Source organism: Mesocricetus auratus, unplaced genomic scaffold (genome assembly GCF_017639785.1).
Source record: "Mesocricetus auratus isolate SY011 unplaced genomic scaffold, BCM_Maur_2.0 Super-Scaffold_100014, whole genome shotgun sequence".
In the NCBI taxonomy this organism is placed as follows: Eukaryota; Metazoa; Chordata; class Mammalia; order Rodentia; family Cricetidae; genus Mesocricetus; species Mesocricetus auratus.
The window spans coordinates 10300327-10324603 of NW_024429197.1; the positions used below are offsets into that span (position 1 = coordinate 10300327).

Genomic DNA, 24277 nt, shown 5'->3' on the forward strand with positions numbered 1-24277 from the left:
CTAGATTTTCTGATGCCCAATCCCTTTCTACCCTTTTCCTCTCCACTCCAGAGTGACCTTGCCAGAGTCCCCTGGACTCTCCCGAGCACATGTCCTACCCACTGAAGTTAGGTCTACCTGGGACTTCCTTTCCCACCTCTGGTCTTTGCACTTATCTTTCTTGCTTCAGAAATCACTCATTCTTCTGTTAGCGCCCTAGGCGTGGTTTTTTAAAAGCTCTCTCCTTTGGAAAGCCCCTTCCCTGACCTGACCTCTCAGCAGGTCTCACTGTTTCCTGCCTCCACTTCCAGCTCCACAGGGGACGGTCAGCTTGAGAGTAGTGTTCTCTCCACAGCAGGCAGGAAGGGTAGGCCAAGGTCTGCTTCTTGAGGACGTGTGGAGGGGGCTGAGCAGCAGATGGCTTTCACATCCAGCAGAGGATGCAGTTTTCAGACACTGTGACCTGTGAATCCTCCTGCCTCTTCCAGGCATGGGTATTGGGAAGGTGGGTGGGGGCATGTTTGCCTCTCAGCAAGTTCCCCTGATGACCCCAAGGCATGGGCCTTGCTGATAGTGTCAGGGAGGCTAAGCCACCAGGAGCTTGGCCTGGCATTGCTCTGAGTGTCACCAAGGAAGAAGGACAGGGAAATCACACTCAGCAGAGCTTCACCATCAAGTGGGTCATGGGAAAACATGCTCCTGAAAATCCTAAGGACCAGGCCAAAGTGGACATTGAGGAGTTAAGGAAATGGAGAGTCAGGCTGGCCATTGTCAGGGAGTAAGAAGTAATCTGGTTAATTCCTCTGTTAGCCAAAACTGGGAGGAAATACACGGATAGCATTTAGAATTTAGGATAGGAGGAAAGAGGAACACCAAGGGACAAGTAGATAGGTATGTCACAGGAAATGAGGGGACAGGAGTCGGGCATGGGGGGGATTCAGGACCTGGGGTGGATAGAAGATACGCAGCAGGGGCTACTCCGGTCATGCAAGGAAGTCACATACTCTAGTCCTGAAGGGTTGTGGACCTACTATGGAGTGTTCTAAAGATTTATATTGCTGTGTGTGGTGGCACAGGCCTGCAATACCAGAATTCCAGAGGTGAAGGCAGGCGGATCTGAGTTCAAGGCCAGCCTGGTCTAGATAGAAAGCTCCCAGGTGGGGCTGCATAGAGACACCCTACCTCAATAAAATAATTAAACATTAGCATCTCAGAACCACCACAGAATCTTGAGGCCCAGCGGCTCAGGAGACAGGACCACTGAATAGACTTAGGGTACTGCCTGGGGCCTGAGGTGGAATGAGGGAATCTAAAGCAAGAGTATGGAGGCCGAGCTTATAGTGGGGCTCCTCAGGGAAAGGAAACCAGGCTTCGGGAGCCACAGGATTTAGGATAGAAATAGGGGGATGTTGAGCAATGGACTGGAAGTTAAGAACACTTACTCTTCTTGCAGAGGACCTGAGTCTGAGTCCCAGCATATACACAGGCAGGTTATAGCTGTCTGTAACTCTGGCTCCAGGGGATACCATGCCCTCTTCTGACCTTCAAGGGCACCAAGCACACATGCTGTGCGCATCCATGCAGCCAAACACTCACACACATAAATAAAACAAAAACATCTTTAAAGCTTTGGGGGATAGGATGAAGGTGCTCAAGAGGTAGGAGGGGCAGAGTCTGGGTGGGGCGGGGAGCGGGGGCGACACCCAGGTATCAGGTAAATGGGAGAACTCAGAGGTAGGGAACACAGGAACACACCTGGTATTCCAACTCCTCTGGGGACCAATGGCTAGAAGCACAGCCCAGCTGTGTCCCTTCCCATCAGTCCACCCTCACACACTCTGTTTTACAAGACACGAGTTTTGTTTTTTTTTTTTTTTTTGCTTTTTTTCATTTCTTTTTAATACAAACTTGGATCTTTGGGTGTGTCCTGCCAACAGAAAACAACAACAACAACAGAAGATAAAACCCAAAAAGTGAAAAAGAAAAAAAAAAAAAGCTCCCAAGAGGTTCTCCCTCCCCCCCACCATGCGAATTTGCACACCACGGGACCACAGCAGGTTTACAGAATGCAATATACAATCCACAATTTATAATAAAACAGTATATACAATAAATAGGATATTGTTCATTTTTGTCAAACGACCTGTAGATAAATTTCTCAGTGCACACTTGCAGGGGTTCTGGACACCTAGAAGCCCTGCTTGCAACCTCTTGCACACACGCTCTCTCTCTCGCTCTCTCTCCTCTTTTTTTTTTTTGTCTTTTTCTAAAACTGTGTTTTGTTTTTAAGTTTTGTACATTTTAAAAAGTATTTACAATTGCTGGTTTTGTGCAGAAAGGGCTCACCTTCGGCTTCTGCGTGGAGGGGGGTGGGGAGGGGGAGAATGGGGCTGCCGGGGGTGCAAAGGGCAGGTGGGAGGCAGAGGGGCAGGCGCTCCTGCCGGAGGGCGATGTGGACGCTGGGAGGGGTCTTGGCATTGGTTTTCTGAAAGCTGTAAAGAAACACAAGAGGAGAGACACAAGTCAGCAGCAGACGGACACTGAGCTAACTCCACGACCAGGGGGCTAAAAAGAGGCTTGGCACAGTTCCCACCCACATTCTAGAAGCTAGCATTGTTCCTTCTCCAGGCAGGCCCCATGTGACTTTGGGACTCTGCCTTGTCTTCTCCAAGCTCAGTTTCCTAATTTGGTAGTACTTTTGTTCAGTCTCATGTAGTCTAGGTTAGCCTCAAACTCACTGTGTGCCAAGGTTAGCTTAAGCTCATGAGGACTGCAATTACAGGTATACAGTTTGTCCATTTGTAAATGCCAAGATCATACCAAGAGTGAAAGATGGGCCAGAGAAGCAGGTGGATCACTGTGAGTTCAAGGCTGGCCTGGTCTACAGAATGAGTTACGGGATAGTCGGAGCTATAGAGAAAACCTGCCTCAAAACCAAAAACCAACCAAACAACCAAACAAACAAAAAAAGCAAAAGAAAGGAAGGAAGGGGGAAGGGGGGTGATAAGGGGTGTTAGGGTCCCAAAGCAGGGTTTGCTAAGAGTCTAGGCTCTAGAATTAAGGACAGCCGAGCTCGCACACCAGTGTCACCATTTAAAAGTTCCATGACTTTGGGTAGGAGGTGAATGACATCTGTTTACTCATTGGAGGTTCTTTGTGTATGAGACAGGACCTCACCATAGAACTCTTGCTGGTCTTAAACTTAGTGCTTGCCTAACATCTATTGAAGCCCTGGGTTTGATTCCCATCATGGCACAAACCAGGTTTGGTTGTAGCCTATCACCCTACTACTCATGAGGTAGAGGGAGAAGACAAAATATCCTGTTTTAAAAACAAAACAAAAGTCAAAGGGGGGGGCAACAGGACTGCCATTCTAGTTTGTTGCTGGACTCAGTGTTTAAGACAGAGAAAGGTTGAACACAAAGATGTAATACATTAAAATTAATTATCACTTTTATTATTTTTCTGGGGACAGATGGGCTCTCTAAACCCTAATTTCCAAATGTTGTAATAATGAGCTTGCTTAGGTAATGCTTCTAACCTCCATGGTTGAAAAAAGGGACCAGGGCAGAGTCTGGGCATAGCACCACACAGGTGTGAAACACTGCTTCTATTTCTTTCCAATCCACCCTTCTTCCCAGCCCGTCATCCATTGTGCTCCTAAGAGAGATGAGGCGATGAGGAAGTCAGCCTCAATGAAGGAATGAAGAAGAAATCACCCAGCACAATACCATCTGTGTTTGGTACAAACACTGCCTTCCCGAAGCTCGGAAATTCCTGAGTCCCCACAGCCACTAAGGTACCTCCTTTTGCTAGACAGTTCTGATCGTGTGTGGGATCATGTGTATAGAACTTATCTTCTCTAACCCCCCCCCCCCGCCCCCACCGATCTACAGCTCTGCTGCTGTAAGGGATGGGAGAGCCAAGACAGGGCTGGCTTAGGCTATTCCCAGAACCTTGGCATTAGATTGTCTGCCTCTCAGAGGTCTGGGACTCTGATTTCCCACCTCCAGAATCAAGGGTAGGGCTGGGGTGCTGGGCCACCTGTCCTCCCCCACAGCCGCAGGGGCCGGGCGACCACAGAGCCCCTTCCCTTGTGCTTCCTTGGCTTTCCTCCCCAGCAGGGCCACATTGGCCCTCCACTCAGCCTCAGCTGCTGTCTGCTGGGCAATCAGCCCCAGGGATGACTTTTGTCTCCTGGTTGGACTTGCCAGGACACCCTGGAGAGCCAGGGACACCAGGTGGGTTCCTGCAGGGGAAGGGAAGCACCCATCTTGGTGATTAGGCCAGAAGCATGAGGGAGGGGAAGGGGGAGGGCTTAAGGCTCAGGACACTAGAACTGTACCACAGCAATGGGTACTGGGGGGAAGGTAAGCCAGTGTGCCTGTTAGGTGACAGATGTGTCACGATTGGGGTAGTAAGCAGAAAAGGAGCAGGGTGCCGCAGGGATGAATGTCAGCTCTCTACAGTTAGGGCGACAAGCACGGCCAACTGCAGAGATGAAGGGAAAGGACTATGATATGTGGGGTGCCAGGCTTAGCAAGCACCGGAGAAGCCTCAATCCAGACGCTGGCTTCGCTGCAGCTGAAGGACAGTTGCCAAGATCATGAATCTGCTGGGGAGCTACCGGAGAGGGAGGGTGGGCTGCTGCAAACTACTCGGCATGCTGACAGGGATGAACCCCAGTTTTGCCTGTTCCCCTCAAAGGCCCAAAACACAAATTCTGCATAAATCCCCTTTACCCCTACCCCCACCAGCCCTTAGCCACTGCCAGTGACCCTCTGCAAGCCAGGTCTCCATGGTGATCTCAGCCCAGCAGGCGGTTCCTGCCAGAACCTTCCCATGGTGCCTGCGGCCAGGCAGCAGGAGACTTTCTCACCCTCAGCTAGGCTGCCCAGAGCACCTTACCGCCTCCCCCTGCAGCTTCCGGGTCTTGGCCAGCCAGGGCTCAGGCAGAATCTGGGGAGGGTGGTGGGTGGGGAAGAATCACAGGCTGGGGGTGTTCTTGGTGAAGGGAGAATGCTATGCTGAATAGAACACAGACCTAGCTAGGCTCAGCTCTAGAAAACTGAAGCAAATACTAAGGTTCCAGGCAGCCCAGTTCAGGGGCAGAGGACATTATAGCTCTGGATCTATACGCTAAAAGCTTGCTGGAGTGGAGGGAGAGATAGATCCTAACCAGGCAATCTCCACGCAGGTGGATGGCTGTGCCAAGGGAGGTCCTGTGGAGCTCAGGAAGAGGAGGGGCACTCAGTCCAGTCTGGGAAAGAAGGCTGCTGCTCTAAATTTACCACTGAGTACAGAGCTCAGCGTGCAGGGATAGCGCATGCGTGTGGACTGCACAACCGCACCATGACTGATCGAAGGCTGGTCAGCATGTCAGGGTGTCCAGCTCAGCTCTCTCACACCTCTAGGATGCCTCCTTAGAATGCCCCGTTACCATAGCTACCGGTGTACTTGCCATTCTCCACTCTGCTCTTCTAGAGCACAGGCCTGTGTGCGGCACCTCTGAACCCCGGTATGCACCCAACCTCAGGACACCAACCACTCTTACAAAGACTCAACCTTTTAGTGCCCCCAGGAGGACCCCAGAGCCACCTTCTCCGCATCCCCACCCTCGTGCTCTAGCAGTTACAGCAACTGAGGTGCCAGGGGCTTCGGTGGCCTTTGCCTGGGCAGAGATTCAAAGTGCAGAGATTGTACAACGCCAGGCTGCCCGGAGAGAGCCATTCTCCCTATAAACAGAGTGTGCACACTCATGGCTCCACCTAAGCAACCATGTATCACACCCACTTCCTGCTAGGGTGTGTGCTCAGGCTTGACCTCTATTCCCTAGCCTGTCTCCAGCTGAGGATTTCAATGTCACATAAGGGAGAAGACAGAGAGGGAGGCCCTTCTCTCTCTAGGCTTCACTTTTCTTGGCAAAGTAAAGGGTTAAAACAGGTGGTGAGAGAGAGCTTTAGGTGTCCCAAGTGTGAGGGGTCAAAGGACAAGTCAACATGTGCATGAAGACTTATTTTCAGTTATCAGGCCTATTTCTGTGGCAGAAATGCCATTAGGGGGTTCAGCGAAGGGTCATAGGAGGTTCCCACTTGGGACCAAAGAGGCCAGTGGGGGCAGTTCCTCCACTTTTCTGGGAGCTTCCTCTGCTGCTGGACTCAGAGACCTATAATACTTGCTAGTGGGACCAGATGGGCTTACCTGAGACACCCACCAACCTGCTCATACACACACTTGTATGCTTTCACACACACAATGCTCTCCACCCTTCCTGCAGGCAATGTCCTTGTAAGGACAGGCGTCACTGCTGATGTAGACATGCAACCAAAGTGGATGCCAAAGGCCAGGATGATGGAGCTGGGTGCTTCCTCAGAGTCACTCTGTTGTCTCTCAGTGTATCTGTGGCTCCTGGGAGGGGGCCTACTGCTTGGAGGCCTCCCTCTGAAAGCCACCTGGTCTTGAGAGTCGAAGCTTCACCGACACACCCTTCTATGTGCTGCTTTTAGGATTACCTCCCAAAGACCAGGGAACCTTCACTCCTCCTCCTGTTCTTTTGGGAGACAAGGTCTCTCTACGTACCCTTGGCTCATCTGGGACTCAGAGTCCACATGCTTCTGCCTCCTGAGTGCTGGAATTTAAGGCATGCATCAACCACCATACTGAGCTGCCCTTCCCTCTCTGCTCTTCCAGTTTGTTAGCTTGTTCACACACACACACACACACACACACACACACACACACACACACACACACACACACGACGACATGCTAACTGCTAAACCCAATGTCCTGAATTTGATCCCCAGAACCCACATGGTGAAGGGAGAGAAAGGACTCCTAAAAATTGTCCTCTGACTTCCACACACTTGATGTACACACACACACACACACACACACACACACACACACACACACACACACTGAAATACCCACAAAATGGTGAGACACTGGAATGGGGGAGAGATGCGAAGATGAGTGACTAGCCTAAAGGAACTGGGTATGCTGGGGCTGTTCCCGGAAAGGGCTGTCACGGCTGCATAAAGAGCTGTAGGTTAATTGTGCCTGGGAAGGATCATGGAACACTTCTTGGAGGAGGTGACGTTTGAGTGAAAGACTGGCAGTGGCAGGGGGAGACCACAGTGGATAGGAGAGGGCAACCTAGGCCAGGGCAAAGCAAAGGGCACACTCTGCAGAGGCCTTTTTGATGTTCCCTCCTGATTCTGCCTGGTGCGTGCATGGGTGCGTGCGTGCGTGCGTGCGTGTGTGTGTGTGTGTGTGTGTGTGCGCACTGGGATCCCGGTGAGGAAGAGGGTGCGTGTGTGTGTGTGTGTGTGTGTGTGCACTGGGATGCCGGTGAGGAAGAGGGTGCATGTGCGTGTGTGTGAGATGGGATGCCAGGACTCAAGTCTGAATGCCTTCTGCACCATGCCGGGCAGTCGGGCTTGTATTCTGCAGACAAGAAGGCTGGAGAGGAAGGATACAATCAAAAGGTGTGAAGCACCGAGTTGAGGGAGCAGATGCGCTTTAATCAATTCATCCAATAAATATTTTAGGGGCTCCAGACACCATGCATCTAAAAATGCTGAACAACAAGCACTTTGGCGGCCACCACGGGCAGAATGGGCTGGGGTGGGGGGTGGGCCAGAGACCCAGGTGGCTGAGTAGGGCTCGAGCTGCTGAAGTCTCTAATTTGTTAGGATCGTTTCCAGCTTCAGGAAAGCCCTGCTGCCCTCCTTATGTAGCTCAGAAGGGCTGGCATCGAGACGCTGTGGTACTCAAGCAGGGGTTTGAAACAAGCCCATTGGGCCCGTGGGTCACTGGTGTCTTGGGCATGGGCTACCGGCCAGTGCAGAGCAGGCTGCTAGTTCATGTGGACTGACAGGCTTCACCTACTTCCCCAACCCCAGCACAGGCAACATGGCACCAAAGATGACAGTGACAAGGCAGACTGAGTTATCCAGGGAAAATGACAACACACTATAAAGTTACAAGGAAGGTTCCTTGGATGCTTTGTGTTTGGAACCCAGGGTCTTGGCCACAACAGGCAGGCAAGCACTCTTCACACTCAGCTATATCCCCAGCCCCAGGGAAATTTCAAGATTTCCAAATGTTCTAGGCTCACAGCAGTATACAAGACCCGTGTAGGAGGACAGCAGGGAATGATGCAGGAGGGCTACCTCCCGTCAAGCAAAGGTCAGGAACAAGGGCTGGAGATGGGTGACTCACACAGCTTGACCTGGGGACCCAGAATTCAGACTGTGGGAAGGTATTCATCCACGCATCTACCAGCCACCAATGAGGTGCTTTCCTGAGGGCCAGGCCAGGGCTAAGGACTTTACATGTCAATCCCCTTCATTCGTACAAGAGATAGAGACAACGTGACTCACCAGGCTATGTGAATCACCAGATCACCTAGCTGCTAAGGGACGGAACCACCCCAGGGGCCCATGTGTAACCACAGACGTGCGTTCCTAGCCACTGCCTGCCGGTTTAGGAGCTCCGCTTTTACCAGAGATGTGGGGTGCAGGGAGGAGGAGCAGTAGAAGGTATGCTCATAGAGAGATGGAATTTCCAAGAAGCGGGGGCTCTGAACAAGAAGGCCTGGCCTAAATATGGCTACAGGGAAGGCAAGCAGAACTGGAGGATGACCTCAGAAAGGGAGAAAACCTGGAGCTCAGAGGAAGCAGGGCAGGGCCGGCTGAGTCCTGACACGAGGCCTCTTGCTCAGAGCCAGAGGCAAGATCAAGTGGCCTCTAAAGGATTCAAGACTCAGAGAGACAAAGTCCAGAGCAGCTGGGCCTGGCCCAGGCCTGGGCATGCCTGCTGACCCCGGCTGGATGGTGGCCTTGGAAACTGCCTCCTGTTCCACTCAGGCCCCAGCTGGTGTCACCTGGGAGGACCTGTGACATTTCTCTTGGCCTCGGTTTCAGAGCCAAGAACTAGTAGGGAGGGAGGGAGGATTAGAGATTCCTGAATATATGTGGGCCCTTCCCATCTTCTCACCGCTGTTCCTGGAGTCTGGTGTGGTTGCTCTTTGGTTCAAGGGTCCCAATATGGAGCCGGGTTGTCTGGCTCTGCTTTTCATTTAAGAGACCCAAGAAGGTGCCTGCCTGTATGGGCCCAAGGTCCCCTCCTTTAACCCATCACTACTTGCGATATCAGTGACAGCACTCAGGAGAGTCAGGCACACATCCCCACTGTCCTATGACCTCACATCTCCCAGCTCTCACTGGGAGGAAGCCTGCCTTTGCTTAGTTCCCAATGCAGTGCCCCTCCCTGGCTCCACATCTTGTCTCTTCTTCAAGCTCAAGTGCAGCTTCTTACCACAAATCCACAAAATTCACTTACAATGCTAGACCTTCTGGATCCAGCGGTACATGCCAGCAATTCCGGCACTCAGAGGCTATAGTGAGTTAGTTCCAGGTTTACCCAGGGCTACCACAGAGCAAGGCCTTGTCTCACAAAAACAAACTCCTGCCCCACCCCCCAAAACAAAACTCAGCCCCCATACCTAATGTGACCTATCATTCTGCAGCCAGGGAACCAGGGAGCCGAGGAGCCGGAGATGTGGGTGAAGAGCAGCCCCGAGGAAAGCTTTGAAAGTCAGGGATGGCTCCATGTTTTACACACTACAGGTTCCTGAGCAGCCTGTTTCCTTACCTCACCAATGAAAGCCAAGATGCTGTGAGGAGTCCCTGGGGCAGCGTCACACAAAGGGACAGCACATGTGTGCACAAAGTGACTTCTGAACACAGCACCCAGAGCCTGGTGCGCACTCTTTGCCTCTCCCTGCCTCTGGGCATCCGCCATTTCCTACCCTGCATTTCCAGGTTCTCTGTGTGCCTGTTTTAACTTCCTGGGGCAGATGCTGATCTCCAAGCAGGAGCCATGTCTGCTTTGTCTCCCCAGTGACTGTCACAGAGTTAGCGTGGAAGGCGTCAAGATGAGCAGCTGAGCTGAATTATTGCTTCCCCAGTGCCCAGCGTTAAAGCTGCCCACTACCTGTTGGGTGAGTGAGCGTCACTGTCTTCTCTGCTTAAGCCTTCTGTGGACATAATGACTCCCTCTATTAGTTCTACTTCCTTGCCACGCTCGTCTCTGTATCCTCCAACCTTTCTCACTCTCACCATGATTCTAACTAGTCACTGACACGAGAGGGCCGCCCTACACAGAGGGGCTTGTGCGCCATCCTAACTAAGGAAGGGAAACTATCCCAGACCACCTTAGTCCACGTCACCATCACTGCTGGCTGGTCTGGCCTCCTTTCTTTTAACACTTGCCTGGTTTCACTGGGACCCTGTCTTCAGTGGCTCCCTGTACATCTTGGAACGACTCAAATTCCTTGCAGGGTCTTACAGGGTCTGGCTCTGCCTGCCTGGCCCCTGCTTAGCTTGACTGTCTTCTCATCCATCAGTTCAGAGCCAAACCCTCTCGCCACTCCTCGAGACTGTGCACACCACTTACTGTTCCTTCTTCCCCATCTACCATCTAGCCCCTGCATCTTTCGGGTAGCAGCTGTAAGGGCTGGGTATCCTGTTGCAGGCTCTCACAACCTCCTAGCTGGCCTTGCACCGCCCTTCCCCTGGCTCTGGCCACCAAGCGCTCTGTGCCACTCCATGGCTAGTGTCTTTCCTCTGAGGGTCAGGCGCCTCGTCTGTGGTGCTTCCGAGGCTGCACAGATGTCTCTGGAACTGCATGTGTCCCTGTGAGGACAGTGCCGGGTGGGGAACAGGCTAGAATGTGGGGCTGGATGGCATCCGAGCTCCTCCTGCCTTCAGGCCTCACTGGTTGGTTCCATTATACACTGCACTGAGCTGTGACCTGCCCAAACACCCAGCCCCCACATGTTCATTTTCCATCCCAGAGTCTGGGAGGAACGGTTTTGGGATTATTTCACATTTCTGGATTATCCATGAGACATCTCCCCTCCGGTGAGAAGGATCAAGGGTTTGACATTTTAAACCCTAAGCAGCTTCTCCCTGGCCTGCTTCAGATCTGCAGCCCTGCTGCTTGCAGTGAGATAGATGCATGGGGAATGGGAGGCCATTTTAGTCTTAGCCTGGCTTCATTAGGAAGGACAAAACACTGCCAAAAATAATAATAATAAAAAATAAATAAATCAAGCCATTGTCTCTGCCATACAGACCTGTGAGAGCCTAAGAGGGTTATTAAAACGAGGTTTCTCAGAAACATGGGGAAACAGAGGTCAGAAAAAGACGAAAGCTTAGACAAGTAGCAAACTGGTGGCCAGCCAAGGACCGGTGTTCCAGGGGCCTCCTGGTTCTCAAAATGCCACCCTCAGGCACCAGGGCAGCTGGGGTCTAGCATCCTTGGACTGGAACAGCCTCCCTAGAGCAGGGATGACGGGCTTGTCCATCAGGAAGCAAAATACCCAGGAGGCTTTGGGGCAGCAAGAGTGATAAAGGCTTTAGTCAAGCGCTCAGCTACTCCACTGCCAATGACCACATCTGGCCCATTCTGTGCCCCAAAGTGGGTCTAGCTGTGACTACTCTGAAACAAACTGCTCTTCAAGAAGACAATTCCTCTAACCCCACACTCTTCAGTTACATGGGAATGTTTTCTGCCTTTTATTTTCCTGAAAACATTAAAATAGGCTTCAACTATGAAGGCGTAGTACCTGACAGAAATAATGGCAAAGTGCCTCCGAATATTTAATTGAACTCTGGAAAAGCATTTGTCTTGAGGAGAGGGACTGGCTTCCCTCCCTGGACAGACCTGCTGGTTGCAGTTTCCTGGGGGAAGAGACGGCACTGTTCTTCACATCTCTTTCTCTGCCCAACAGGGGCCTGACCAACATCAAGCCCAAGATGGTTTGTTTTGGTTTCTTTTCCCCCAAGACAAGGTTTCTCTGCATTGTTTTGGAGGCTGTCCTGGAACTCGCTCTGTAGACCAGGCTGGCCTCGAACTCAGAGATCCACCTGCCTCTGTCTCCCGAGTGCTGGGATTAAAGGCATTCGCCACTAACGCCCGGTGCCCAAGATGTTTTTAAAGTAGCTTTGAGGGATTGGGCACAGTGGCAGACATCTTTAATCCCAGCACTTGGGGGGCACGGCAGGTGATGCAAAGTCAGCAAGTCCCTGTCTCGTTTTTTTACAACTGCCTTTGGGAAGAGAGGGAATCCTACAGGCCACTTTATAAAGTTCTTGCAAAGCAGTGCCAAGGCAAACTAGCTACTCCAAAGGGGCCTATGGAGCCCTAAGTGGATGAGGCACTCTCTTTTCTTCATCTGAGGGGAGGCAAATGTCCTCCTTTATGAGAGGTAAGTGGCATTTCTCACACTTGGTCTTATACAGTTTATGCTTCTACCACTCCAACAATCAGACTTCTGAATATTCTGTTGGGTTCCCCACAAAGCACCTCAAGCTCTACACAACTTCTAACCCTGAGTCCTTCCTTCCTGCCAGCAAGCTCCATCATTCTACCCTCCCTCTCGCCAAACAGCTCTCCCCCTAACTAAGCATCTTCACCCTCCCTTCCACCCTCTCCTACCCCTCTCTCCCCCTCCCCTCCCTCCCCTTCAGGTTTCTGCCCTTTGCACCCACATCCCCAGACTTACCCAGGAACAAAACCTCGTGGTCCAGTCGGCACTTCAGTTGGTACTACAGGGAGGTGACGGTGAATGTGTCCTCAGGGTGAGATTCCGCCATGGGCCCCAGGAAGCCACTCTTAGGGCCCCCACCCAGGCCAGGATGTGCCTGTGGCATAAAGCCCGGATACCTGTAGGCAGTGTCCTGCAGGGGCAGCAGCGAGTCCCTCGGCACAGGGGACAGGGTTAAGTCACTAAGGAGTGGGCAGCCATAGCCAGCAGTGGCTGCAGCAGGGCCACGGGGTGGACCCGGCGGCCGGGCCATCTCCAGTGGCTCCTTGTCGGCCTTGGGCGTGGCTGGTGGGCTAGCCAGGTGAGGGGCACTGAGGCATACAGCCTCCGTCCTGCCCAGGAAGTCAGCCAGCAGCCCCGAACCCACCTTGCCTTCATAGGGTGGGCTACGGGCAGCTGAGCCTGGTGGGTACCAATAGGCTGTACCCTTGCAACTAGGGGAATCATAGTGAGGCTGGCCCAGCGGCAGGTCCCGGCAGCTCAGGTGGGCCTGAGCTGCAGCTGCATGGCTCAGGCTAGCCCCCTGAAGACCATGCTTGAGGGGCTCACAGGAAGTCAGCTTTGTAGGTGGTGGCCGCAGCTCTTCCTTGAAGCCGAGTGTGGGTGAACATGTGGGAGAATAGGCCTTCTGCAGGCCAGCATCGAACACTGTGGGCGGGTGGGCCAGTGGCGGGAAATGCTTGCCATCGAGCTCAGGAGCACCAAGGCTGGGAGAGTCACAGTGGAAGCCTTGGCCAAAAGTGCCATCAGAAGGTGTAGATGGGTTCATGGAGTAGGGCCCCATGAAGTCACAGGGATCGCGCTCTCCCACACCAAAGGCCCTTGACTGAGAGGGCAGTGGTGACATGCTGCTATCCCCGCTATAGTAGTCTAGGCCAAGGTCTGGGCTGTCCTGGAACAGTGGATTAACTGGCTGTGGCTTGGGGATGAACTTGGCCTTAGCAGCTGTACCACCTCGCTCCTTCTTGGCTGAGCAGGCCCCACTACCCCGGCCACCCCGAGGCTGCCGGGGCCCAGTGCTCCGTTTGGATGGGTAGCCAGAGGTGGTGGCCGAGGCAGATGTTGAAAAGCCCAGATGTGAGGCCTCGAACAGGTCCACCTTCTTCCGCCGACCACGGCCAGGCTTGGAGCTACTCTGAAAGAGGACACTCTGGTTCCAGTTGTAGCCCGGGGCAGAAGACGCTTCATTCCAGTCCATCATGAGCTTCTCCAGGCTAGACAAGCTCGACTGGCCCTCGCTGCTTGAGGCCTCACTGTTGGCACGCCGAAAGCCGCCACCACCAACTGGTTGATTGAACTGGGTGCTGTCGGAGGATGACTCGGAGAAGGTCTCAGACACAGCAGTCTGCTGCTTTACCTTCTGTGGGGTGTAGTTCGAGATGTCCAAGATCACGTTGGGCTCACTGACATGGCAGTCAAAACTGGGATTGTAGAGCTGACTAAAGGCCTCCGAGGCCCAGTCCAGGCCTCCATACCCCTGCCGGAAAGGCCACTGAGAAGCCCCCACAAACTGCCGACAGTTCTCAGGTGAGGGCTGAAAGGAAGAGGAGGAGGAGGAGGTGGCAGAGGCTGCAGAAGCTGTGGTGCCCTTGGGCACCATGTAGCCACCGGGTGAGACGGTGCTGGCCCGGCTGTCACAGCGCAAGGGCGTGGGGGCCGACCCAGAGAAGGGGCCCCCCTCAGAGCTGTTGAAGAAGGACGCCTTGCTGGGTGGCAGGCAGGGACCCCCGGTAGGCGGTGGAGCGTAGCCAGCACTGTGGGCGCTGCTGGGTGAGGCGGGAAGGCTGTTACCGCTGCCGTAGGCAAAGCTGCAGTCCTTGCTATTAGCACAGTCCTGGCCTGAAAAGGGCTTTGCTGGGGCAAAAACGCTTTGTCCTGCCCCATAGCCACCGTACTGAGGTGGGTAGGTGTTGGCAGGCGGGTGGGTTGTAGGTGAGCGGGCCACGGCTGAAGGGGGGGGAGCCAGCTTTGGGAAGGCCTCAGCTGCCCGGCAGTCTGAAGCGGCTGGGGTTATCCCGTAGCTTGTTGCCCGTCCTGGTGGGAAGGTCTGACGGGAGGGCAGGACAGGCTGGAAGGAGGGGTCTGCCCCAGCTCCACTGCTGCCCACTGCCACTGGGCTAGCCTTGGCTCCCCGGTTCGGGAAGGTGCTAAGCCCCCGCTGAGCAGGCAGCCCACTGGAGGGAGGCCCTGCGTAGGTGCCTGATGCCTTCCGGGACTCTGGGCGAGAGGCTGAGAGGGCAAAGTCCAAGAGGTCAGAGGAGTCATCCGAGTCAAGCAGGGAGCGAAAATAGCCAGTGAAGAGGTTTTGGCGCTCCTGGCTGAGCTCTGTCTGGCCTGAGGGTGCACCAGCATAGTAGTTGCCGCGGCCTGAAGCCCCACTCTCCAGTCCAGTGGAAGCAAAAGCCCGGGCCTCAGTCCCTTGGAACCCACAGTTTCGGCCAGCTTGCCCTCCTGGATGCCCATGGTGAGGGGCCCAGCCACCACCCTTGTCCCCAGCCCACTCAGCACCTGCCTCCGCAAAGCCTGGGCCACTGGGCACCTGCTCTGGGAACAGAGTACCGTTCTTTCGGGACCGCCTCTTGCGCTTGGGTTTCCCAGTCACAGCGTCTATCTCCCCTCGGCCCCTTTTGCGTGGATGCCCCAAATCTGTGAGACCAGGACCCACAACCCCACCAGCTGCCACTGCTACCACCTTCTTTTTCTTGCCAATGCCCTCAAAGAAGTCACTAAAGGAACAGCGGGCTGCCTTGGCCGCATGACCTCCGCCCCTGCCTCCAAAGCCTCCTGTTTTGCCTCCTCGCCTCCGGAAGCCCTGTACACGATGCAGGAAGTGGGAGATGCTCTGGGTGTCTGGGGCCTGGTGCACTGACTCAGGCTCACTGGGTGTCCAGCAGCGGGGTGGCGAGCACCTCCCCGCACACTGGCTCTGGCGGTTCAAAAAGGCCAGCTTGGCAAGGACGTCAGAGTACTCAGCTTTGCTGTCATTGGCGTCTGCTGCGTACGATGGCTGAGGGGAGGCCAGCTTTTGTTTTCGTCGCCTCCGTTTCTTCACCTCTGGCATGGCCAGGGTGGCTGCTGCCACGGTAGCAGCCTCAGCAGCTACCACTGTTGGCTCTTTGGGCTTGCCGGGGCCCAACAGCAGGTTCTTGGGAGGGCGGCCACGCTTACGCTTGAGAATAATAGGCATCTCACCCGGCGGGAAGACCACCACCACATTCCGGCCATTGTTTTTCATCTTCAGCAACGGGGTGGGCTCTGTCGACACCCGCAAGCCCAGCTCCTTGCCTTCCACACTCAGACTGCTGCTCAAGGATGAAACTTTGTATGTGGTCTTGTTCCTCCGCCCCAGGGACACAGGGATCTTGGCCATCTTCACCACCATGCGCCGCACACCCCTGCACTTGCCTTTGCGGGTGGGGACCACGGGGGTCTGAGAGGACTCTGGCTCCAGCTCAGAAACTGGGCCTGGGCCTGACAGAGCAGAAGGTGGCGGGGGTGGCGGCAGCGGTGGGGGCTCAGCTAGCGCGGCTGCTAACCCTGTAGGCATGGGCAGGGGAAGTAGGCGGCCTTCAGGTCCCGAGTCTGCCTTCCTCCCCCTTCCAGCTTTCCGCCGTCGACACAGGATCTTTGGCCTATCGGTACGCCTCAAGGCGTACTTGGGGTGGCCCTCAGGGCCAGGGGGACCGTGAGGTGAGCACAAGTCTAGGCGTAAGGGCTCAGCCAACTGGCAGTGCCCCAGGGACTGCTGGGGCTCTAGTCGTCGACCAGGGACATCCAGCAGCTTAGGCAGGGGATCGAGGGCCTGGGGGTCAAGGAGCTGGGACTCCAAGGAGTCAGGCAGGGTATCTAGGGCCTGCAGGGTCAGGCTCGGCAGCCCCAGAGGATCGGCAAGAGGCTGCAGGGGTGGTAGCTCCAAACCTTCACCTAAAGGCTCTAGTGCCTGCGGGTCTAGGAAGCGGGGCTGGGGGTCCAGGAGCTGCGGTTCGGGCTGCGGTGATGGTGGCTCAAGGGCCTGAGCCTCCAGGAGCTGGGCCTCAGGGCAAGTAAGGGAAGCCAGTTCACTGAGGATGTCAGCATCTGCTAGCTCAGAGTAGTCAGGCCCATCGGGCTCAGGCTCTGGGGGCAGACCAGTGGCTGTGGTGGTGGCTCCAGGTCCATGGCCTTGGCCAGGCTGGGGACTATCCCTAGGCTCAGGCTCAGGTTCATAGAGCGGGTGGCTGGGTCGCTCTGACTTGGAGTGAGGTGTGACGCGTTCCTCAGGGCTTCGGATGCTGTTGGCCAGGCTAGGTGAGGAGAAGAAGCTGTACTGCAGGTCACCGGGTGGGGGAGCAGGTGGACGGCTCAGTCGCAGCCCACCACAGTCCAGATGCACACCACTGTGCTGCAGGTCCTGGGACAGCCTTGTCAGGTCCTTCATGATGTCGATCAGCTGCACCACTGGACGCAGGTTCACACGGCCGTTGTCCCAACGGTGGAGGGAGTTGCTGTCTGGGGCCGGTGTGGGACAGTGGGCCTGGGAGACAGGCCGGGCCGCCCGAGGGGGTAGCAGGTCGTCTCCTTTGGCAAGGACTGGTGGACGCCGAGTACTAGGGTCCCGGCGTGGGGGTGGGCGTGGGTTCTCAGAGAAGGTGTGGGTAGAAAAGGCCTTGTCAGGTGGGCTGGCAGGAGGCCTGGTAGGAAGCAAGGGTCGGGGGGTTGGGGGACCGCCGGGGTAGTACTTGGGCTCTCGGAGGTAGTCAGGAGAGCTGCACACGGCACTGGAAGTCACCACAAGGCCCTGGGGCTTCACACGCATCCTGACCTTGTCCTCCGAGGGCCACCGGGCGGGGCCAGGGCTGACATGAGGGTGCGAGAAGCCGGGACCAGAACCTGCCAGAAAAGGAGAGGTGGGAGGTCCTTCACTGAGCATGTTCAGTTTCCCACATCCTAGTGAGCCCCTGGCCCCTGGCCCAAGCCCAAATTCAATCAGGTATACACACCCTTCTATAGTCTATAGGATCCAAGAGGACAGCATCACTATCTTGGAGAGAGAGGCCCAGCAGCAGAACAAGATGGCCACACCCATAAAACTGACTCATTGGCCATAGCATCTTTCCTTCTCATCCCCATTCCCCAAGGTGCACTCACCCTCGGCTCTGCCGCCTGGGCTGTCACACTGGTTATCTCTGTGGGCAACAAGACACGTAACAGATCTGAATTCTCCACACGACTTAGGGTCCACATTCAACCCCGGCTACCCGCACACAGCCCCACCCCTTTCCAGATGCCACCCCAGCCCCCTCAGGGCTTCCTCATGCCTGACCTGGTAAACAGAGGGTCCCCGTGCTTGGGGACTCTGCCAGTCGCTGGCTGTCAGCTGGAGGTGTTGTAGAGTCACTTCGGCCTGAGCCCAGGCCTTGGGGTGTGGACAGCGCCTGGAAAGGACCACCGCAGCTCAGGTTTAGTGAGCACCTACTGCACGCCAGGCACTGGGCTGGAAGCTGTCCAGGCATTGCTTCATTTAATTCTTCATACCAATCCTGCGAGGTAGGGGCTATTAATAACCCCATTTTGCAGATGAAGAAGTGGTGGCTCAGACATGAAATAATATTCACCCATCCATTCATTCGTATGTTCATTATTTATGGAATATCTACTTTGCACAAGGCCTGGGTAGTCAGACATTGAACAGATAATCATAAGTGACTTAATAATTAGTGGACTAAGAGCCACAAAGAAAAGTGAAGAGAGTACCTAGCATCAAGGGTTCAGCCACCTCCAGGAAGCTGACAACAAAAGCCTGTACTTTGGGGACACTTTCTCTATTACCAACACTAGGCTAAGCACTTTAATGGATTACCTCATCTAACCTCCCTTCCATACAGAAATCAATTACTATCCTGCCCATTTTTAAAGAAACCATTCAGTAAAGGTTCATCTCCTAATGTACGAAGCTCCCCAAATCTGACACAGTTCATGTTTATTACATTAAAAAACAAAACAGCCGGGCGTTGGTGGCGCACGCCTTTAATCCCAGCACTTGGGAGGCAAAGGCAGGCAGATCTGTGTGAGTTCGAGGCCAGCCTGGTCTACAAGAGCTAGTTCCAGGACAGCCTCCAAAGCCACAGAGAAACCCTGTCTCGAAAAACCAAAACAAAAACAAAACAAACAAACAAAAAAACCAAAAACAAAAAAAAATAAAAAACAAAACCCTTATTTTTACTTTACATGTTTGAGTGTTTTGCCTGCACATACATACATACATACATACATGCATACATCATCTTTATGCCCTGGTACCCAGGTAAGAAGAAGGCATGAGATCGCCCAGACTGGAGTTATAGATGGTTGTGAGCCACCATGTGGGTGCTGGAAACTGAACCGGATCCTCTGCAAGAGCAGTCCGTGCTCTTAACTGCTAAGCCATCTCTTTAGCTATTATTCTGTTACATTTTAAGTGTGTGTGTAAATGTACATATACATGTACATGCTTGTGTATGTATGGAGGTCAAAGGACAACTTGCAGAAGTCAGTTCTCTCCTTGTGGGTGGTCAAAGGACAACTTGCAGTTCTCTCCTTGTGGGTCCTGTGGGCTAAACTCACGCTGTCAGGCACTGAGCCATCTCACTAGCCCCGTTTCTCAGGACAGGGCAGTGGACGGGGGTTTACAGACATGCACCACCATGTCTGACTCCCATGAAGTTTTTTCCTGTTCTTTTCTAGCCCCAACAAGGGTGCTGAGGGAGAACAGTGACAAGAATATAGAAAGCAGCCGGGCGAGGGTGGCACACATCTTTAACCCGTGCCCGGGAGGCAGAGAGAGGCGATCTCTGAGTTCAAGGCCATCTTGGTCTAGAGTGAGTTCCAGGTTAGCCAGGGCTACACAGAAAAACCCTGTCTTGAACCCCCTCCCAAAAAAAGTAGACCTGCATCAGAGAGTCTCTGAAGTTCTATGTTACATCCAGCCTTCAGTCCGGCCTGTCTGTCCTCTTGGAGTCCTGTCTATTTCACCTTCATAGTATTTATCACTACTGTAATCAATTACTTGTGTGACCGGCTATTTAGTGTCTCCCTTGAGACTGTGGGCTCTTCGGGGGCAAGGATCACACATGTCTTGTTTACTGCTATAGCCTCTGACCCCCAGAGCCTGAGCTATGGATGCTACATAAATATTTACGGAGAGACTCTGAGCTGGTCAGGGCAGAGCCGGGACTTAGATCTAGGCCTGTTTGAGTCCCAAAGGAGCCTGAAGACTCAGAGCTGAGCAAGGAACCAGGACCTTAGTGAGCTGCATGAGCCCCAACTGCTGAACGGTCTCAGAGAGTAGCCTCCAATCCCTGCCTATTATTTGGTCCTGACCTAAGGCAAGATCATTGGTTTATGCTCTATGGACAGGTTGCCATATTGCCTACTGCTGGCCCATAGGGAGAACCCAGGGCTGGCTCAGGGAGAGGACACTGTGGGAAAGGACACTTGTGGGCCCCTGTGGTAAGCAGTGACATGCAATCCACTAACATTCTAAGAATCACCAGGCAAGGCTCTCTGTTCCGCTCACCGCATCTCTCGACATCTGGAAAGGAATGCAGCCCACAGGAGTAGTGGGCAGAAAGAACTTTGTAATCCACATACAGGACCCACTGAGTCCTCACAGCAACCCAGGAGGCATGCATGGCTTATTATCCTGAAGCTACAGAGCAAACAGGCCCAGAGCCCTTGTGGAACGCGCCTGAAGCCACACAGCTGTTCCGAGGCAGAGTTCCTGAAGCTCTTAAGGCCAAAGTCTCTCTCCCACTCTCAGCTCCTGCAACAACCCTTCAGTCACTTCTGGAAAGGCTCCTTCTAGAGTTGTGGTCTAATTTAAGGCTGGGAGGAACACTGAAATTATCTAAGCCATTGGCTTCCAAACCCTGAGCCTGGGGGAGCGGAGGAGCTGTGTTAACACTCCAGATACCCAGGCCCTAGTCCAGGAGGGCCTGACTCACACATCTGAGGGACATCTGGGAAGCCGTCATTATGATCTGCTCCCCCAGTGGGTACCCTGCGCTCTAGTCCCATTTTGCCGAAGAGGAGGCCCAAATGGGAAGAGCTTAGGAGACTTTACTTGAGGCCACAAATGGCACACAAAGGACCCTTCTGTTGTTCATCAGGTCAGTCTGCATTTCTGTCCACTCTCCAGGCCTCATCCTTCTGCCTCCCCTGCACCTGCTAACTCAAAGCTCTGATCTCTCCTAGCTGTGGACCTGTGTCCCTTCCTGTCTCTGCTCAAGATCTGGTGTCCCCACACCTTCCAGCTCATCACTGCTTCCCCCTACACACACACACACACACACACACACACACACACACACACACACACACACCTCTCACAGTGTAACCTGGAACTCTCTATGTACAACATGCTGGCCTAACAGGCAGCTATGCAACCAAGGAAAACCTTGAATTTCTAATCCTCCTGACCCCATCTACTTAATGAGATCACAAGGTGCACCACCACACCCAGTTTCTGTGGGTGCTGGAGACCAAACCTAGGGCTCTGTGCATGGTAGGCAAATACTCTACCAACTTAGCTTTATTTCCAATTCCACCCCACCCTCTTTGTTTCTGGGAGACAAGGTTTTACTTGGAGTCATGGTTGGCCTAGAAATCGCCATGTAGACAAAGCTGACCTCAGACTTGCAGCTATCCTCCTGCCTCTGCCAGTGCTGACAACACAAGCATGTACCACCATGCCCAGTGAGTTTAGCTAGGACTGCTATTTTTGAAGAGAGGACACCTTCAGAGTATAGGAAAAGCCAGGCAAGGGCGCACACCTTTAAACTAGGCTTTCAGGAGGCAGAGGCAGGCAGATCTCTGTGAGTTCAAAGCCAGCCTGGTCCATAGAGTGAGTTCCAGGCCAGTTGGACTACAGAGTAAGACCCTGCCTCAAAGTATGGAAGCGGCTCAGGCTCAGGAATCACCGGGTCAATTTCCAGCAATAAGCTTGATCTGGCTTTCAGAGCTACCTACCGGCCGTCACCATTCCTCCCTTGCTGTGGGTGGGGCCCAGCAGCCCTTCCTGCTCTAGAGGCCTCCCACTTGGGGCCTGAGGGTGTGATCTTGGCAGAAGACACAAACCTCTCCAGTGGTTGCTTCTGCTCCACCCACCCATGAAGACCTTTGGCCACATCCTCCTGACTGTCCACTGCTCTTTTGCAGCCTTCAGGATCTGAGGAAGCAGTTGGCTCCCTTCCCCACCACACCCTAACAGGCAGCCATTCTCTTGGCCTCTTCTCAAAGGTCCCACCTAGCCCAAGTCTGTGAATGAAAAGTCAAAAGGGCCCTCTGTCTGCTGTCTGTTCCCGGGTCAGTGTCTCAGCTTGCCCACAGGGACACCAGCTGGCTAGAAGGGGGGGGGGCCCCAACCTGCAAAGCACAGTGCCGGGAAGCACCAGCCCACATCCTTGATCCCCAGCTCCACCCTCCCCCGCTGTGGCTGTGACCACCCCACCCCTTCCCCAGACCTCCTCCCCCTCACCACCCCTAACCTCCCCAGGGGAGCCAAGCTGCCAGCCTAGCTCTCACTTCCGGCCTCATGACCCTCCCTCCAGCCTGCACCCCCCCCCTCCCGTCTCCCTCAGCTGGTTTGAAGGTCCAAGGATGTCCCTGGCCTCCTAGTAGTGGGAAACCCTGCTGTTCTGGAACCTTCTTCAGGACCTCTTTCCTCCACTGAGGCTTTACCTCCCAGAGTCAGCCACCCTCCCTCTCAGGAACTTGGTATCACCCACTCGGTCTTCCCTTACTTTTAGCCTCTAGTGCCCACCCAACCTGTAGATCTTCTAGCAAGCAGATTCCAGCTCCAGGTCATAGCAAAACAATGAACCAGTCACTTATTTTGGATTTAAATGTGAGCACAGAGAGGCTTAGTCATACCATTAAGGACACACAGCCGTGCCATTTAGTTTTGCTGTTGTGTAAATTTAGTTTTGTTGGGATCCTCTAAACCAAACTGCTTTACCACCCAGAGATTCAGCCTGGCTCGCCTCCCTTAACTATCTCAACTCCCCTAACCATCTCAACTATCAGTTCTAACCTTTCTCTCCTCGCTTCTTACCTGTCATCAAGATGCACTACCTTCCCTGACCACTAGGTGTCCCCTTGGAGCCACTGATGCCCCAAGGGGAGCTGGTCCTGGCCCGCCCCCAGCCATCAGCTCCCCTGACCCCAGCACGGTACAGCGCTGCATAACCCACCCTACCCTATCCCCAGCCACACAGAGCTCCTTTGTGCAGCCCCCGCCCACCCTCTTCCTGTCCAGAGTGGGGCACCTGGCAAGCAGGTCTGTTCCTGTACCGCCCCCTGCCAGCCCCTTGCCTTGGGTGCCAGGTGTGTAGGCGCCACTGCCAACTCTCACTGGACTCGAGGGTCACCCCACTGGCAGCCCTCCCTTCCTCCCTCCGAGGTCACCCAGGGACTGTGCTTCCCGCCCCACTCCACCCCCATCCCCTCCTGCCCTTGGCCCTTCCAGACTCCTGTCCTTGTCTTCCCTTCTGTCTCCCAGAGGGCTCCTCCCTCCAGTACCACTAGCACCTCCTCCCACCTCTCCCGCCCCCACCCATGCCCCTCCCCAGAGAGAGCCAGTTCTGCCCCGCCCCTTGCTGCCGACCAGGTCGGAAGAACTCCTCCCCCTGGAAAGTCACTGTTGGAAAGGAAGTGACTTCAGCAATTTGGCCACAAGGCTGGGCACTGCTGAGCCCAGATCAGCTCGTCTTGCCCAGCCCACCTCCAAAGTACAAAGGAAGCCATGTGCACAGGCCACCTCACCTAGCACTGACAACTCTAAGCACACACCAAACCCACCTGAGGCCATTTGAGTCCTGACCACACTTCTCCAGTAGCACCCTGTGTGGTAGAAACGGCCTAGTATACCCACACACAGCACAGAATACAATTCAGTGCAGTTACAGTGTACCACATGTGAAGCTCTTACCTATCCCCCAGCCTAGGCCACTTACATAACTCGTGTACACACAACCTTATGCACTAAGGGCAGCGAGCCCTCCACACCTGCTTGCATACAAACCCAGCGCCAGCACACTTAAAGCCTGACATCCTCCCACAGCCCTGCCTCCCCACCCTTCCCATCCCTGGAGGCCCAACCCCCTTACAGACCTCAGGAATGCTCCTTTGGAAGTTGGGTGGGGTTCCCAGCAGGCTAAACTCTAAGGAGCTTCCTGGAGCCTGAGGCTTCATGTGTCAGTTCAGGGAGTTGCCTCTATAGGGCAGGGCAGCCCCACCTGGCCTCTGTGGCTGGGAGCCTGGGTGGGCTAACCTGGGCCATGAGAAAGATGGATCCTACCACTGCCCAGCCCCCTGGCGGGCTGCAGTCACACCTGGACTACCATACCCTTCCATCTTAGCGCTTCCAAACCAGTAAAGAGGTGTCCTGGGCGGGGGAGGGGGTCAGTTGCACCTATCTATCAGGCACTGAGGTTTCCACCTCTACCCTGAATCCTGGTCATTTCTCCTCCTAATTCTCTCAGGTCATCAAGGAACAGGGACAGTCCTTGGGCTAAGAAGCAGGACTCTAAGGGACTCACTGTCTATCCACAAGTCCCCATTCCTCTTTCTGGATAATGGGGAAGTTGACTAAGCTAGACAATGTTTCTTGACTTAAAGGGCATCTCTCTCCTCTCTTTTTGCCTAAGGTATGAGGAGATTCCT

At 54.2% G+C, this 24277-nt stretch overlaps 1 protein-coding gene across 3 annotated transcripts in view; it reads right to left on the reverse strand.

The window, feature by feature from the left end:
* Positions 1-2037: 2037 nt before the first annotated feature.
* The window catches only part of Ahdc1 (AT-hook DNA binding motif containing 1), a 37266-nt gene continuing 15026 nt past the window's right edge, over positions 2038-24277 (reverse strand). For 2 of the 3 annotated variants that reach the window (XM_013120216.3, XM_040756427.1), the window contains exons 3-6: positions 17901-18012; positions 17726-17763; positions 12557-17467; positions 2038-2471 (exon numbers count right to left, since the gene is read on the reverse strand). In XM_013120216.3, the coding sequence (XP_012975670.1) occupies positions 12600-17393 (4794 nt within the window). In that variant the 5' untranslated portion in view covers positions 17394-17467; positions 17726-17763; positions 17901-18012 and the 3' untranslated portion in view covers positions 2038-2471; positions 12557-12599. Of the gene's footprint in view, positions 2472-12556; positions 17468-17577; positions 17706-17725; positions 17764-17900; positions 18013-24277 lie in introns of those variants that run through there. The other variant, XM_040756428.1, reaches the window with a different exon arrangement.